Source organism: Gymnoscopelus braueri (genome assembly GCF_963280865.1).
Source record: "Gymnoscopelus braueri genome assembly, chromosome: 18".
Taxonomy (NCBI): Eukaryota; Metazoa; Chordata; class Actinopteri; order Myctophiformes; family Myctophidae; genus Gymnoscopelus; species Gymnoscopelus braueri.
The window spans coordinates 27,192,908-27,212,081 of NC_137618.1; the positions used below are offsets into that span (position 1 = coordinate 27,192,908).

Consider the following 19,174-nt stretch of genomic DNA (forward strand, 5'->3'; position numbering starts at 1 on the left):
AAAAGAAAAAGTACTCATTATGCAGAATGTCCCATTTCACAAGTTCAACATGTATAAAATCTTTTGAAAATAGCAGATCTACAAGCTCACAATGCGTCGCGATTGTGAGCTTGTAGCTTGCATGTTTAGTAATAATAATCTAAATCTGCAAAGTAACTAAAGCTGTCAAATAATTGTAGTGGAGTAAAAGTACAATATTTTGCCTCTGAGATCTAATGGAGTAGAAGTAAAAGTGTTGAAAATGGGGAATACTAAAGTAAAGTAAAAATTCCTCAAAAGTGTACTTAAGTACAGTACTTGAGTAAATGCACTTAGTTACTTTACACCACTGCTGGCCGGATTGTCATGAAAACTGGGAATGATCAGTAAGCTGCTCCGGAAAGATGATTAGCTTTTGGGTCAGAAATGTCAAAGGTCATAATGAAGGGCAATGGCAAACACATGTTGTGTGTGATTGTCTACATCAGTGGTTCTCAACCTTTTTCACGTCAGGGACCCCCAAATTTGATATATATATGGCCGCGGACCCCGAACTGAAAAGGTTGTGTGCCATGGACCCCCAGAAAACATTATTATTATTTTTTTCCAAAAATGTTCAAAAATAGCAGATGTACAAGCTCGCAATGCGGCACTGCGAGCTTGTACATCTGCTATTTTTAAATAGCCACGGTAACACATTTTGCTGGGGGACCCCCTGGAATCCCTCCAAGAACCACTGGTCTACATAGTACCTGGTAATCATCTCCGTGAAGGATGGAGAAGGCCGCCTCCTCAGCCAGGTGTTCAGATAGCACCCCGTTGTGGAGGAAGGTCTCCGTGCTCTTGCCGGTGCGGACCTCCCGTATGCCGGTGATGTCCAGCCGAGCGCGGTCCCCGTCTTTCTTGGACGGCTCCCAGCGCAGGCAGCTCAGGTCGGGGTCCAAGGTGTAGAAGCGGCAGTAGACCCTGGAGTTGGGCCGAACCTTTTTCAGCTCGCATCCGCCCTGCATGAAAGCCAGGCAGTCGGCTGCACTGCTCACCTGTACCAGGGGTAAGAAAATATACAAGGATGAGGCATCTTTCAATGTTATGCACAGTTTCAGTGGTGTAAACAAAGTCACATTTACATTTACTCAAGTAATGTACTTATAGTACAATTTTGAGGTACTTTTACTTTACTGGAGTATTTTCAATTGTCTATACTTTTACTTCTACTCCACTACATCTCAGAGGCAAATATTGTACTTTTACTCCAGTACAATTATTTGAAAACTTTAGTTACTAGCTACTTTGCAGATATAAATTATTACAAAACATACATTAACCACTTTACCACTTTTATACCTAGGCTATTTGAAAATAGCCGCTCTACAAGCTCACAACGCGTCGCACCGCAACGCGTTGTGAGCTTGTAGATCTGCTATTTTCAAACATTTTAGTACTTTTACTTTTGGGACTTTAAGTACATTTTGATACCAATACTTTTGTACTTTTACTCAAGTAAATGTTGAATTCCGGACTTTTACTTGTAACAGAGAACTTCTACATTGCAGTATTGATGCTTTTGCTTAAGTAAAACATTTGAGTTTCCACCACAGCTCAGTTTCAGCAAAGCAGAAAACTAAGGATTTTCTTTTTTCTTTTTTTTGTCAAGGTGTCCGACTGTCAGTACAGTACAGTACCTTCTTTTCAGATGGTATACTGCTGAAGGACACCGTCTTCTTCCTCCCACTGCCCACCTTTAGTACCGAAGGATCCTGTGAAATTGAAAGATAGAGTTGACGTCAGACCAGGAGTTCTTTTTTTTAAATTAACAAATACTGTGGAAAGAGGGTTAGTCAAAATTTTAACAGGACAAAAAAATGCTAATTCATTTGGTGTTCTGTAACTGCAGCATGGAGAAAAGCCAACACAGGTGTCTAATAACTGGAAGGGAATCATTTACATAGCATACAAAACTCTGTTTTAGAAGCCGGGTTGAACTTGTAAAAAAAATAGAGGGGGACATTTTATTAAGCATTTTCACAATTTAAATTGATAAAAATAAAATGTTATAAAACATACTGCATCCCCACCGATGCTAAAAATGAATGTCCAGAGGGGATATCAAAAGCAGAGGCATGGATTCCAACCATTCCCCCCAGCAAACTGAACCCTGCTTAAAACAATACCGTTTCTACATAATAAAGTGAAGGTTCTTCAACCTGATAGGAGCATGCCTGGCTTCAGACATATCGGATGACAAAATTGTTGTCAATATTATCCTTGAAACCATGAGTTATTTTTGTATCCTCATCTCCAAACCTGCCAGACAGTGGAAATAACTGGCTTTCACCCAATTATTGTTTTAATTTGTGCCCCTCTTCAAAACCTTGGCTGAAACATTGAACCTGCCACTTCATTTCCTCTTGGTAATTTAGCACCAGTCATAGCACTGCCTAGTGTCAAGGATATTTGAATATAAACATTTAAAATGAACTAATGGGATAAAATGTTCTTCTGCTTGACCCCACCCTGCTTCTATGAGACAAGCTGGCACCTATGCAACATTTAAATTCTTTTGTTTTGTCATCAATGCTTGTTGACTAAATTAACATCTCTATGTGAAAACTGTCTGTGTTTAGGTGTTGAGGGGGTGTGTCTGAAACAGGCCTATTTAACCAGAGGTAGAATATGACCTCAGTGAGCAAAACTGGATTTCCATTGCATGATGCTGTTGTGTAAAGTTTTTCTCCTTTTACTCGAGTAAAATCTCTCATACTTGGAATTCTGAATTCTTGTCTGTCTCATCATTATTGTGTTATGAGTGCTCCAAACAGATTCTGCTTTCACATTTGGAAGTCCTACGCCGACGATTTTTGGACTGGGTTTGCTGCTGTCGGTGTTTGGCAGTACAGTGGAGGGGAATCCTTTGCTTTGGAGGCCCAACCAGTCTTTCGCTGTTCAGCCAATCACCGCAGTAAGTGTCTTGTTAGTGGGGAATCTGTTTGGGTGTACTAGTGGGAGACATTGTTTCAGTTTTGAAGTATTAGTGATGAATTGTGATCACCATAGGCTTTTTGATGGTCTATATGTAGGGAGACTGAAAAGTCTCGCCTTCATGCGCATGACACAGATTAGAGGGACTTTGCTTGATTTTTTTAATACATAGGATACAATATATGGAAGAATGGAGGCTGTGGACGTGTTTTAATCTTTTAAATTTGTATTCTTGGTGGAATGTTTTTTAGTGTTGCCGATTAACGTCAGTCGAGGAAACGCAGTGGTCATAAGCCGACACACTCAAACCGTTAGGAGGTCATGTTTAGTAAGGTTGTGTAAATGCGTTCAGTGACTCTTTTAGTTTTTGCATGTATTTGTATAGAAGTTATTCAATCAATCAATCAAACGGTCGCCGGCTGTCTGTTCAGGGGGACTTTTGTCCGGCCTGAGGGATCCTGTTGTACAGATATACAACAAAGCTAGCACAGAATGAATGGTTTGAGTGTGTGTGTGTGTGTGCGAGTGTTGTTTATTGTAATGTTGTGTGTACAAGACAACACAATTATCTTTTGATCAAGGTTAAGGTTCCGCATCTGTAAGTACATGGATTTTTTTAAAGGCCTGTCGGGACGGACCGAGGCCTCGAGAAAACCGCTATTCTGCTGTCTTGAGAAAGAGGGATACTGAGTAGCTTAAAATGCAATGCCAGCGAGAGAGGAGTGAGTATCGAATCCTTTTGTTATGGTAGCTTGTTAAATAGTTAACAGGAGATAGATAAATCATTTTAGATAGATATGAAAATTAAATATTATATAATAATAATAATAATAATAATAGGTAGGAATAATAGGTAGGAATTTCTAGATGAAAAGAGTTTTAGTGTCTCAGCTTCTTTCCTTCGCAGTAGGTGGTCGACACTTGGAATTCCATTATTTTTAGGGATGAGTGATTGAGAATGTGAATATATCTTAATGTAGACAGTGTGTGATGTTTTCTCCTGTGTGTTGATGGGGGCTCTTCATCCGCTGTGGGGTCAGGGTCTGGGTTGAGGATTTCTGCTCCATTGGGACGCCATGCAACAGAAATCCGACAATACCAGTATGAATTTATTTTCTGAGTTTTGGGCTTGTGGGAAAGTTACTCTCGATAATGTTGTTTCCTTCCCAATTTCTTTTAGGATCGGTGTCGTTCTATGGGAGGCTAACATAATGTTTTGATGTGATTTCATGTTGTTGTATAAGTGTGTTTTATCCCACGTGTATTTTGTGACTAATAGCACGACTAACAAACTAATTGATAACTGACCTATTGAGACGTGCGTCGTCGAATGTATTACTTTAAATTTTTCTGGTAGCCGGGAACACTGGATTGTCCAATAATCCGAAACACGGGGGGTAATGTATGGTGTTTATTCTGAATTTGATTGTTTCAATTGTTGATTTTGATCTGAAGTATCCTGGTGCTTTTCCTACTGAATAATTGAGCATAAGGGCTGTGTAAACATATGACATGGTTTCTGTGTGTGCTTAGATTTGTATTGAATGATGCTAATTCATGTCATGTTTTATTTGTTTATTTTTAAGATGTTTTTGTAGTAAATGATTGCTTCTCTCTTAGTGACACAGACACAGGACTGCAGGACCACATCACTAAATAGCAATATTAATCTAGTGAATTTTATGGTAATTGGTAACTAGTATAATTGGTTTGAGAATGGATTTCTAAACATGAAGTAAGATTAGTTTACTATAGCCAGTGGTGTGCCTCTAAAGGCCATATATGACTAAATGCCATACATGTGGTTTAGTTAGGGTGTGTTAAATAATGTTGTTGTGAGTGTTTATTCTCAGGTCCACTTATGAACTGCAGTGGAACTGTTTTGAGAGAGGAGGAATAACAGATGATGACAACGTGCTAAATATCTCTACGGCTTGTGTGGTATTAAGTATCGTGGTTTGCTATAAAACATCAGAGATGCTCATAGGCCTGCGTCCTGCGTCGCTGACGCACAATATTGCGAAAGGACGCATTCATGACACCGTCGTGGCGTCCATGGGACGCACTAGAGTTCTCACCAACAACAGAGACAAATAAAAAAATAATTTGCGGTAAAATTAGTTGCTGTGATCTGCATGGACTCTCTCGGTTAGACACCGTTGTTTGGAGAAGTATAACTCTCGGTTAGACACCTTTGTACTGGAGAAGTATAACTCGGTTAGACACTGTTGTGTGGAGACTCTCTCGCACACGTTGTTTTCCTCCGAGGTGGAAAGACTGGTGATGCGAGGTTACACACGTTGTCGCAGCAGCAGCAGCACAGCCCCGCCCCCCCCGCACACACACACACACACACACACACACACACACACACACACAGTTAGGCTACGCTACACACAGAGGTGGAAAGACTGGCGACGCCAGGTTACACACAGAGAGAGAGAGAGAGTGAGACAGCATGAGGACCTGGTCTCAAACGTGTAAAAAAGTCATCATACATACAGGTCTACTACTAACCTTTGTTGCTATTGTCATCTTAAATTGACCAGCCAAAGTAAAATCCACGATTTTAGAGTGTTCTCCAACTTGCTTGGAGAATGGAGATCAGAGTGATGTGATGGATGCGTTTAACGCATGTTGCCAATCAGCTGTGTAACATTAGCAGGTTAACGATGGCTCGTTGAGCCTATGCATTTGACCACGAAGGCAATCAAAAGCACTAATTAATGGCAGCTGTAAGTAACCGGTTGTCTATCATCTGTGTCTTGTGTATGTTTAATAGCCAACTGAATGTTTTCTGTAGCCTAGTAGAGATATCAAGAAATTCCCTGAAGAGGGAGACCCTCTCCCTCATGCTAAACTTAAAGTGACTTAAAAGGTTCCACTTCTCCTCAAAAAGACAACTTTATTTTCCTTTCTCAATGACAAGCCTAATAATTATTATTGCATTTTGGCTATGTGCAATAACTGCAAGCCAATGTTAATAGGCACTGTCAGTATTTGTCTTCATTATTTCTTGAATTCCTATTTCTTTAGTTGCCAATAATTCCACTGTAAGCCAGTGTTTTCAGTCTTTTATTGCTACACAATAAATAGTAAAAATAAATTCTACATTCATAAATTATACAAAATAAAATAATAATGATAAAAAGGTTCTGTGATTAAATGTATTCTATTGCCCCCCCGTTGACAAAACCGTCCCGGGGGGGGCACCGAACTGGGTCCAAGCACTGCACCACGTAGGGTGTGAATTTTTGTGGGACTCATAAAATGTCCCTGGGACCCATCTAAAAGACCACCCTTGGGTCCCAGGACCCATTACATTGAAAACCTAGCAACATCACTGAAACATTGATATTTGTTTTTCCATATGCAGAGTCAAATATCATATGATATATATATAGGTACATTATGTGTATAGCTACACTATTTGAAAAGATTTCATCTAATCCTATGTATTCCTGTAGATGTTGACGAAATTTTGAAAGTATGCTGTATGTGATTTTAATGAATTTTGTGATTTTACATTTTGAACCCTTGATGAGATTATTTATACAAGTTTTGTGTTTCTTTTTCAAGAATGGCATATGATGGTGTTGCTAAGGATCCTATGGAGTCTTCAGCCCTGGTGTTCACAACGGGGGATGGACTGGCTGAGTGGATGAGGAAAGAGCACTCTGAACAGGAGGACCGGCTTCTGGACTAGGAACGACCTGGAACCACGCTTCACATTGCAGGACGGGGCAAACGCCACGGGAGGATGAAAGAACGAGGAGCTACGTGGAACAATGGACTTATTACTTTGAGGCCATGAAGAAGGACCTTTTCGGAGCTTTATTTCTTTATGATCTGTACCTGTATTTTGTAACTGTATGTTGCTGTACATTAATGGACTTTCTCCCTGTGCATTTTTGTTTTGTTGAACTTCTACATGTCGTTGGCCGGAAGGGTGGTCGTGGCTAATTGAGCTGGGCTGGATGGGAATTTTCCTGTGAATTGAATATGGGTTTTTCGCCTATTCCTGCGATATGCTATGAGTATTGTTGTGTAAGGGTTTTTTAAATGTTAAAATGGGGGAAATGTCAAGGATATTTGAATATAAACATTTAAAATGAACTAATGGGATAAAATGTTCTTCTGCTTGACCCCACCCTGCTTCTATGAGACAAGCTGGCACCTATGCAACATTTAAATTCTTTTGTTTTGTCATCAATGCTTGTTGACTAAATTAACATCTCTATGTGAAAACTGTCTGTGTTTAGGTGTTGAGGGGGTGTGTCTGAAACAGGCCTATTTAACCAGAGGTAGAATATGACCTCAGTGAGCAAAACTGGATTTCCATTGCATGATGCTGTTGTGTAAAGTTTGCTCCTTTTACTCGAGTAAAATCTCTCATACTTGGAATTCTGAATTCTTGTCTGTCTCATCATTATTGTGTTACGAGTGCTCCAAACAGATTCTGCTTTCACATTTGGAAGTCCTACGCCGACGATTTTTGGACTGGGTTTGCTGCTGTCGGTGTTTGGCAGTACAGTGGAGGGGAATCCTTTGCTTTGGAGGCCCAACCAGTCTTTCGCTGTTCAGCCAATCACCGCAGTAAGTGTCTTGTTAGTGGGGAATCTGTTTGGGTGTACTAGTGGGAGACATTGTTTCAGTTTTGAAGTATTAGTGATGAATTGTGATCACCATAGGCTTTTTGATGGTCTATATGTAGGGAGACTGAAAAGTCTCGCCTTCATGCGCATGACACAGATTAGAGGGACTTTGCTTGATTTTTTTAATACATAGGATACAATATATGGAAGAATGGAGGCTGTGGACGTGTTTTAATCTTTTAAATTTGTATTCTTGGTGGAATGTTTTTTAGTGTTGCCGATTAACGTCAGTCGAGGAAACGCAGTGGTCATAAGCCGACACACTCAAACCGTTAGGAGGTCATGTTTAGTAAGGTTGTGTAAATGCGTTCAGTGACTCTTTTAGTTTTTGCATGTATTTGTATAGAAGTTATTCAATCAATCAATCAAACGGTCGCCGGCTGTCTGTTCAGGGGGACTTTTGTCCGGCCTGAGGGATCCTGTTGTACAGATATACAACAAAGCTAGCACAGAATGAATGGTTTGAGTGTGTGTGTGTGTGTGCGAGTGTTGTTTATTGTAATGTTGTGTGTACAAGACAACACAATTATCTTTTGATCAAGGTTAAGGTTCCGCATCTGTAAGTACATGGATTTTTTTAAAGGCCTGTCGGGACGGACCGAGGCCTCGAGAAAACCGCTATTCTGCTGTCTTGAGAAAGAGGGATACTGAGTAGCTTAAAATGCAATGCCAGCGAGAGAGGAGTGAGTATCGAATCCTTTTGTTATGGTAGCTTGTTAAATAGTTAACAGGAGATAGATAAATCATTTTAGATAGATATGAAAATTAAATATTATATAATAATAATAATAATAATAATAGGTAGGAATAATAGGTAGGAATTTCTAGATGAAAAGAGTTTTAGTGTCTCAGCTTCTTTCCTTCGCAGTAGGTGGTCGACACTTGGAATTCCATTATTTTTAGGGATGAGTGATTGAGAATGTGAATATATCTTAATGTAGACAGTGTGTGATGTTTTCTCCTGTGTGTTGATGGGGGCTCTTCATCCGCTGTGGGGTCAGGGTCTGGGTTGAGGATTTCTGCTCCATTGGGACGCCATGCAACAGAAATCCGACAATACCAGTATGAATTTATTTTCTGAGTTTTGGGCTTGTGGGAAAGTTACTCTCGATAATGTTGTTTCCTTCCCAATTTCTTTTAGGATCGGTGTCGTTCTATGGGAGGCTAACATAATGTTTTGATGTGATTTCATGTTGTTGTATAAGTGTGTTTTATCCCACGTGTATTTTGTGACTAATAGCACGACTAACAAACTAATTGATAACTGACCTATTGAGACGTGCGTCGTCGAATGTATTACTTTAAATTTTTCTGGTAGCCGGGAACACTGGATTGTCCAATAATCCGAAACACGGGGGGTAATGTATGGTGTTTATTCTGAATTTGATTGTTTCAATTGTTGATTTTGATCTGAAGTATCCTGGTGCTTTTCCTACTGAATAATTGAGCATAAGGGCTGTGTAAACATATGACATGGTTTCTGTGTGTGCTTAGATTTGTATTGAATGATGCTAATTCATGTCATGTTTTATTTGTTTATTTTTAAGATGTTTTTGTAGTAAATGATTGCTTCTCTCTTAGTGACACAGACACAGGACTGCAGGACCACATCACTAAATAGCAATATTAATCTAGTGAATTTTATGGTAATTGGTAACTAGTATAATTGGTTTGAGAATGGATTTCTAAACATGAAGTAAGATTAGTTTACTATAGCCAGTGGTGTGCCTCTAAAGGCCATATATGACTAAATGCCATACATGTGGTTTAGTTAGGGTGTGTTAAATAATGTTGTTGTGAGTGTTTATTCTCAGGTCCACTTATGAACTGCAGTGGAACTGTTTTGAGAGAGGAGGAATAACAGATGATGACAACGTGCTAAATATCTCTACGGCTTGTGTGGTATTAAGTATCGTGGTTTGCTATAAAACATCAGAGATGCTCATAGGCCTGCGTCCTGCGTCGCTGACGCACAATATTGCGAAAGGACGCATTCATGACACCGTCGTGGCGTCCATGGGACGCACTAGAGTTCTCACCAACAACAGAGACAAATAAAAAAATAATTTGCGGTAAAATTAGTTGCTGTGATCTGCATGGACTCTCTCGGTTAGACACCGTTGTTTGGAGAAGTATAACTCTCGGTTAGACACCTTTGTACTGGAGAAGTATAACTCGGTTAGACACTGTTGTGTGGAGACTCTCTCGCACACGTTGTTTTCCTCCGAGGTGGAAAGACTGGTGATGCGAGGTTACACACGTTGTCGCAGCAGCAGCAGCACAGCCCCGCCCCCCCCGCACACACACACACACACACACACACACACACACACACACAGTTAGGCTACGCTACACACAGAGGTGGAAAGACTGGCGACGCCAGGTTACACACAGAGAGAGAGAGAGAGTGAGACAGCATGAGGACCTGGTCTCAAACGTGTAAAAAAGTCATCATACATACAGGTCTACTACTAACCTTTGTTGCTATTGTCATCTTAAATTGACCAGCCAAAGTAAAATCCACGATTTTAGAGTGTTCTCCAACTTGCTTGGAGAATGGAGATCAGAGTGATGTGATGGATGCGTTTAACGCATGTTGCCAATCAGCTGTGTAACATTAGCAGGTTAACGATGGCTCGTTGAGCCTATGCATTTGACCACGAAGGCAATCAAAAGCACTAATTAATGGCAGCTGTAAGTAACCGGTTGTCTATCATCTGTGTCTTGTGTATGTTTAATAGCCAACTGAATGTTTTCTGTAGCCTAGTAGAGATATCAAGAAATTCCCTGAAGAGGGAGACCCTCTCCCTCATGCTAAACTTAAAGTGACTTAAAAGGTTCCACTTCTCCTCAAAAAGACAACTTTATTTTCCTTTCTCAATGACAAGCCTAATAATTATTATTGCATTTTGGCTATGTGCAATAACTGCAAGCCAATGTTAATAGGCACTGTCAGTATTTGTCTTCATTATTTCTTGAATTCCTATTTCTTTAGTTGCCAATAATTCCACTGTAAGCCAGTGTTTTCAGTCTTTTATTGCTACACAATAAATAGTAAAAATAAATTCTACATTCATAAATTATACAAAATAAAATAATAATGATAAAAAGGTTCTGTGATTAAATGTATTCTATTGCCCCCCCGTTGACAAAACCGTCCCGGGGGGGGCACCGAACTGGGTCCAAGCACTGCACCACGTAGGGTGTGAATTTTTGTGGGACTCATAAAATGTCCCTGGGACCCATCTAAAAGACCACCCTTGGGTCCCAGGACCCATTACATTGAAAACCTAGCAACATCACTGAAACATTGATATTTGTTTTTCCATATGCAGAGTCAAATATCATATGATATATATATAGGTACATTATGTGTATAGCTACACTATTTGAAAAGATTTCATCTAATCCTATGTATTCCTGTAGATGTTGACGAAATTTTGAAAGTATGCTGTATGTGATTTTAATGAATTTTGTGATTTTACATTTTGAACCCTTGATGAGATTATTTATACAAGTTTTGTGTTTCTTTTTCAAGAATGGCATATGATGGTGTTGCTAAGGATCCTATGGAGTCTTCAGCCCTGGTGTTCACAACGGGGGATGGACTGGCTGAGTGGATGAGGAAAGAGCACTCTGAACAGGAGGACCGGCTTCTGGACTAGGAACGACCTGGAACCACGCTTCACATTGCAGGACGGGGCAAACGCCACGGGAGGATGAAAGAACGAGGAGCTACGTGGAACAATGGACTTATTACTTTGAGGCCATGAAGAAGGACCTTTTCGGAGCTTTATTTCTTTATGATCTGTACCTGTATTTTGTAACTGTATGTTGCTGTACATTAATGGACTTTCTCCCTGTGCATTTTTGTTTTGTTGAACTTCTACATGTCGTTGGCCGGAAGGGTGGTCGTGGCTAATTGAGCTGGGCTGGATGGGAATTTTCCTGTGAATTGAATATGGGTTTTTCGCCTATTCCTGCGATATGCTATGAGTATTGTTGTGTAAGGGTTTTTTAAATGTTAAAATGGGGGAAATGTCAAGGATATTTGAATATAAACATTTAAAATGAACTAATGGGATAAAATGTTCTTCTGCTTGACCCCACCCTGCTTCTATGAGACAAGCTGGCACCTATGCAACATTTAAATTCTTTTGTTTTGTCATCAATGCTTGTTGACTAAATTAACATCTCTATGTGAAAACTGTCTGTGTTTAGGTGTTGAGGGGGTGTGTCTGAAACAGGCCTATTTAACCAGAGGTAGAATATGACCTCAGTGAGCAAAACTGGATTTCCATTGCATGATGCTGTTGTGTAAAGTTTGCTCCTTTTACTCGAGTAAAATCTCTCATACTTGGAATTCTGAATTCTTGTCTGTCTCATCATTATTGTGTTACGAGTGCTCCAAACAGATTCTGCTTTCACACTAGCTGCCAAGTGTACATGCTGCGCGCACACACACACACACACACACAGATAATACACAGACACAAGGCGTGTCGCACACACACACACACACACACACACACACACACACACACACACACACACACACACACACACACACACACACACACACACACACACACACACACACACACACACACACACACACACACACACACACACACACACACACACACACACACACACACACACACACACCTGCTGAGTTGTTTGCTTCCTGCCCCTGGCCATCTCCAGCTAACAACAGATTGATTGGCAGCTTATCACTGGGTGGCGAGCAAATGTCAGCAAGGTAACTTTCATTAGCTGGAATTTTCTATGAGGTCACTAGTAACTGCTTATTAGCTCTCCATTGACTTGTAGTAATCTAGAATGGACTCAGCTGAAATGACAGCGGAGACAAACAGAATAGAAGTGCTGCTTGTAGAGAAAGTGCCATGCATCCACTGTATAGCCCTGCCCTTCTCTCCATCCGTCAGCCCACGGCCGCCCATCTGTGATGCTGAACTACCAAAAAGTAGAATTATTATGTTGTATTTATATTACCTACTGGATATCTGAAATTATGTAAAACTATAACAAGTGCTCCTCGGAGCGCAGGTCTCCGCCAGGTCAGGTAGGTTATTGTGGGCCAGCAATGTTTGGAATTCGCCAATCAGGATGGAATATGAAAAATGGGATGGATGCGTCTTGATCACTTGACTATAGAGATAATGCACAATAACCGTGATCCGTGATGCTTGGAAAAGTAGTGCAAATGTGCGTGCAAAGTTTCACCGCAATCGGACAATGCGTTCATGATTTGCAGCATTTTGTTCAAAGCGGGCCACTCCTGCAAACTTTAGATGTCAATCTTGATAGAATATGAAAAATCCAACAGATCCGTCCTGATCACATGACTATAGAGATCATGTGTACCGATTTGCGTAAAATTTTGATAAAATCTGAAGGAGTCATATCAAAACATGAGTTTTACATAAGTTGGCCTCCTGGTGGCACTGTAAAAGGCAGATGTGAAAAATGGTTTTTCCTTGGCCTCTAGGGAGTGCACATACAAAGTTTTACACAGATCGGTGCCCTTATAGCTAAAAACACGAATCGGCCTGTTATAGCGCCACTATGAGGATGATTTGAAAACTTGGCCTTGGTGGAAATGTGTGTGCAAGATTTTACGGAAATCGCACGCTGTGTTCATGATTTGAGGCATTTTGTTCAAAACGGAGCACTCCTGCAAACTTTGGAAGCCAAAAATCTGAAAGACCTGTTTTGTTTAATGGCTATAGAGATACTGTGTACCGATTTGCATGATGTTTGGAAAAAATCTGTAGGTGTACTGTCAAAAAAAGAATTTTGCCTCCGTCCTGGCGGAGACAATGAATTGTTCAAGAGCCAATTATATGGCTGTGGATGTGCACAACATAATTCTAATGCACTGCACAACTGTGTCAAACATTTTTAAGCATTTCAAATCCTAATGGAAACTGGATATTTATTCCAAGGAGTAATACAATATAATAAAATATAATGGTCTATAATATTATACAATGAAATATAATTGAATCCACAGCCTACGCAGAGGAGCAGATGTATTCTAATCTATTCTATTGGCTCAGACCCATGATGTGAGGCAGAGAGACGATGCAATTCTCCATTCTAATAGTGTAGAAAGTGAGGAAATTATGTAAGTAGCTCAACGCCCCTAAAGCCTGATTTACATGCAGAAAATAGCAGATCACAATGCATTTTGGGCTTGTGGATCGTCAATTTTTGTGTGGGACACTGGCGCGCCACTGCGTTTAAATCAGGCTTAAACCCTTCTCAGAAAATATCACTAGCTTGCTTCATTGTAAAATGACCTGTGAAGCTCATCCAAAACAAACACATTATTGCATGTCATCATGCTATTTCAGTGAATGGAGGGCTGTTTTCACATCGTATTTTCAACGTGACACGGCCAGTGCTCTTGTTGAGCCAACCCACTGCTCTCAGGCTCTGAGAGTAATAATAATAATAATAACAATAATAATTGTGTCCCTTTTAGTTGTTTTGGGGGTATTTGCACATACCTGGAATTTGTCCTCTGAATTTACCCATCCTAACTATTAGGAGTAGTGGATGCCATTAATACGGCACCTAGGGAGCAGTTAGGGCAGGGTTAAGAGTCTTGCTGAGGCACACTTCGACATATAGACTGGGCAGACCAGGGGTCGATCCTTCCGATTCCCAGACGGCCTCTCTACCCACTCAGCTACAGCCTACAATGATGTATCCGCAACTACACAACAAAGCTTTAATCTCATGATATGTGACATACATTCATAGCACTTTTAGCAAATGACCTACATATTACAAAGCATATAGACTCAGGCTGTGAGTTTCTGAGTAAGCGGTGCAGTTTACTTTTTATTGCATTACGTAAACGGAGAAAAGTCTACTCCACGAGCTTAAAGCATAAAGAGCAGGGCGAGTTACTGCAGCGAGTGACGCTTTGTTTTCTGTGTGTGAAATCGTCAATGCGTGACCCTGTGAACGTGGGCGAAGTGCTGCGTGACTGAGCCAGACATACAGTAGTGGTAACCTGACATTGCTCTCCCGATCAATAATGAACGTCACAGGAGCATGGAGGGGCAACCTGAGCTCTGTGTGTTCGAGGCAGAGCACACACACATCCTCTGTGACAGGTGTGACCTTTTTTAAGCCTTAATGCCTACAACCCCTCTTTTTTTAAAAGCACCGCGGGCTCTGACTAATACACAGTAAAATCTTGAGTGTTAAATTAACTCTAATACTGTACAAATGGACCCATATGGGTGCCTTAATCCTAACAAGCTATGGAAGCCTGTTAACTCCTTCCAGAACACCCACTGCAGGTCCAAAGCTGTCATTTACAAGTGACCTCACTTACACATGAGGTCAGGGGGGGGAGAGAGAGAGAGAGAGAGAGAGAGAAAGAGAGAGAGAGAGGCCTTAAAATCATTGCCCCAGTACATTCATTAAATCGAAAACACAACCACGTATTGATTTCCAATGAGTGAGACAGACACAGAGCACAGTTTCCAATACAGACCAGCAGCCACTTGTTTGTCTTTATTCCCAATAAAATTACTTTTTTATTAGGTTGGAAGGCCGTGGTCAGCGAGGGTGCAGCATAGACAGGCTTAAAGAAAGCAGGTCAGCGTGGATTTAGGTGGACAGGCCAGGGTGAGTTGGCACTGAGGAGGGTGGGGAGGGGGGGGGGACACTGCTTTGTGTCCGTCAGCCTCTGGCTAAACCATTTACGCCCTATTTTCAAACATTTTCGATCAATCAATCAAAACTTTTCAATATTTTTCAAAAATAAAACATTACCCCAAAAAACACGATCTACAAGCTCACAACCTGTCTCATTGTGATGCATTATGAGCCTGTAGATCATCTATAAAAAATGTTTATAGAAAATTTATACATTTTCGCCTATAATGACGTCAGGTAAAAGTGGTGAGTGTGTGTGTGTGTGTGTGTGTGTGTGTGTGTGTGTGTGTGTGTGTGTGTGTGTGTGTGTGTGTGTGTGTGTGTGTGTGTGTCTCTCTGACATCACATCTGGAGATGTGTCGCCGGTGCCTGGCTGGCACGGTGGGCATAAAAAGGAGAAAAAAAGAAAACTGCTGCTGACGCCCTAGCTGCCACGGCGACACACGATACCCTCCAGGAAACTATGGCAACGTCCCCATAATGCTTTTAATGCAGCATTGTGTTTGGCCTTAAAAGGACATCTATCAGTTATAATCCCCAACCCACCCTAAGCTCTCTCTGTGTCTTTCTCTCTGCCCTCACTCTCTCTCCCTTTATGTCTCCCAGTGGGCGGAAAGTACATTTACTGAAGTGCTGTACGTAAGTAGAATTTCAAGGTACTTTTGCGTTACTTGAGCATTTCCATTTCTTGATACTTCTGCCCCAACATGTCTCGATGCCACAGGTTGTGAGCTTAGATCTGCTATTTAAAAGCCAAAGTATAAAATAGTGGTTAATGATCAATAAATAATTATAGTGCAATAACATGAAATGAGTATTCTGCATAATGAGTACCTCTACTTTTGCTACTTTAAGTATAATTTCATGCTAATACTTTTGTACTTTGACTTAAGTAAGATTTTGAATACAGGACTTTTACTTGTATTTTTACACTGTGGTATTGCTACTATTATTGGAGTCCAAAATCAAATTAATCTCTTCCACCACTGTTCTCCTTGTGTCTCCCTCTTCTTCTCATCCTCTCCCACTCTCTCTCATTCTCTCGCTTGTTTGTTTTTCTTCTATGCTCTCCTTTGCTCCGATTTTCACATTCCCTCCATCCGCTGACTTGTTGCCAGGGATGAATCTCCGCACAGATGGAGAGAGACGGCGAAGCAACAAAGCAAAGAAAGGCAGATCAGATAGAGATTGGAGAATAGCATGGACATGGAAGGACAACCTAGACAGAAAAAGACAGAAGGAAGGGACATTTGAAGTAGGTGAGAGGGGAAAGGCAAAAGGAAGGAAGTCAATGCAGTCAGCAAATGGCGGTAAAATTGGTCTTAAAAACAGACCCGGAGCCATTGAGCAAATTTGATGAAATGATACATTTGTCAAAGACATGAAAGGGGTGTTGAAATGGAAGAGCGGAATAGAGAGAGTTATAAAAGTACAGCTGACTACAATAGAAGGATAGAGAGATGGATAGAAGATAATAGGCCCTTTTCAAGCATAGCAGATGGCACAATTACAATATCAGGCACACAGATAGGTGAATTCAATAGCATTTTAACGACTTTGGAGAAAATCTAAACAAACGCAAATGTTACCCTGGCCTTCCTCCACTATACATCATCGCAGCTCTTCACTGCACAATGTCATTCAACAGCCTATAGTCACATATGTTGTCTGGCTACCTTCACATGACCTAAGAGGGGGAGTAAATGAGCCATGACTAGAGGAATAAATGGTACCTGTGACGATAACACGCACACACACACACACACACACACACACACACACACACACACACACACACACACACACACACACACACACACACACACACACACACACACACACACACACACACACACACACACACACACACACACACAATTGACTAATTCATTAACCCAGTTACTCAACCTTCACTAATACCTTAACAACAGACAAACACATGTACAAACATGCATGCATTAACAAACGGATGCATGCTAATTTGCTAAATGTTGACGCATGCAGCCATGCAATCGCAGACGCCCACAGACACAGTCCATCCAACCCTGCAAAACTCTCTCTCCAACACGTGTACACAGACGCAGGCACATTTCCCCACGCATTACCCTTCCCTAACTAAAACAACGCCTGGCATTAGCATTAATCCAGGCCCACACCCTCTCTCCCAACCATCTATGATCCTCTGATCTTGCTAATGATCCCCCCACACAGCAGCAGTAGATTACCACAATAGATTACGGCCTTGGATTTACCACCGAGCTGCCGGGCATCCACAGCTCCATGGGGCGGGCGAGCCAAACCACGATAGATGGAATGACAGGAGAGAGAGAGAGCACGCAGCATCCTGCAGCTTGCATTGACGCACGGAGTAAACACTGAAGTAATCTTCAGTGTTGAAGCTGCAATCCGTAAGATTTGTGTCCCGTATGTGGGCTGAACTTTCTACAGTCGAGCTAAGAAGGAACGCTGGCTTGTGCAGGGGAGATATTACGCTTTGAGCGTCAGGTAACACCGCTATTCAACCAGAAGTGGTCCCACCCAACCACAGGGTTTAAATATCTCAATGGAAGAGTTTTTTCAGAAAACTGTTACGAAATAGAAGACATTTCTAGAATCTGCCTCAGGTCTTAATGGGCTAAAGAAGCTTTAATTTAACTCCAAGAGTGTATAAAAATGGAACCAAAAGGTCCCTTACAGATGCATTTGTACACTCCATCAGTTAAATGAATACCATTTTACTGTGCAGGGTAGAACAGCCCCACACCGGATTACTGAGAGACCGGCCGTGCAAAACGCACGCAGAAACAGGCATCCTGGGTGGAAGCGTATTGTCTTACATAGCAAGCAACTGCTGCCATCAGGTTATGGTGGAATTAGTGTGAGTGGGGTTTGTGTCACACAAAAACATCACACACACTGTACACATGCACTCACAAATAAAAAAAAAACACATTTGCACTGACGCTAATCCTGGTCATTGGTAGAGAGAGCGTGAAGCAGAAAATGAGACAGGACACCTACTGTACACTATACTGTATATGATGTATACTGTATGATTGTATATGAGTATGTACATGATTTATCAGCACAGTAATGACAGGATTAACCACTTAAACCATACAGTATACTTCGTTGACTGCAGGGGGTCTACTGTACTTGGCCACCTCATTTTTTCCCTCCACACCAAATCTCTACGCCAAAAACAGATGCATTGCAAAGCGTTGTGAGCTTGTAGATCTGCTATTTTTGCTTAATGTTTGGCTATTTTAATATATATATTTTAATCCTTGCACGTTGTGTGACAGTGTGAACGCCTGTCTGTCAACATACAGTGACTAAGTCTGCGCGTATGTGTGTTACGTTTTGTGTCGGCCTGTGTGCCAACACAGCCGATGAATACCTACACTAAGCGCATGTGTGGGTGCATGTGTGCTTAAGGACATGTGCATGAATGGACCCTATAAATGCATGTGTGTGGGTGCAATGTATTAATTTACTGCAGTGGTTCTCAAACCTTTTCATGTCAAGGACCCCTGTTTGTAAAGATTTTGTCCCAGGGACCCCCATAAAAGAAGATTAAGTGAAGATTTGTCAAGACTGTTCAACATTTTTGCTAAGCATTGAGAGCATGTAGATCAACTATCATCTTGAAGATCAGCTAGGACCCCTGGGTGTATCCCAGATCCCGATTAGCGATCCACTGATTTTCTGTACTGTGTGAGTGATGCATTAAAATATGCTTCAGCTCTGATTACAACTGGAGATTGTGTCTTACACCAGTGGTTCTCGACATTCATTCATATATATATATATATATATATATATATATATATATATATATATATATATATATATATATA

At 41.0% G+C, this 19,174-nt stretch overlaps 1 protein-coding gene across 1 annotated transcript in view; it reads right to left on the reverse strand.

The window, feature by feature from the left end:
- Positions 1-19,174, reverse strand: part of plcl1 (phospholipase C like 1) — a 91,510-nt gene that overhangs the window by 17,154 nt on the left and 55,182 nt on the right. Inside the window, exons 2-3 of the mRNA XM_080412296.1 lie at positions 1,662-1,736; positions 732-1,019 (exon numbers count right to left, since the gene is read on the reverse strand). Of these exons, the coding sequence (XP_080268422.1) occupies positions 732-1,019; positions 1,662-1,736 (363 nt within the window). The remainder of the gene's footprint in view (positions 1-731; positions 1,020-1,661; positions 1,737-19,174) is intronic.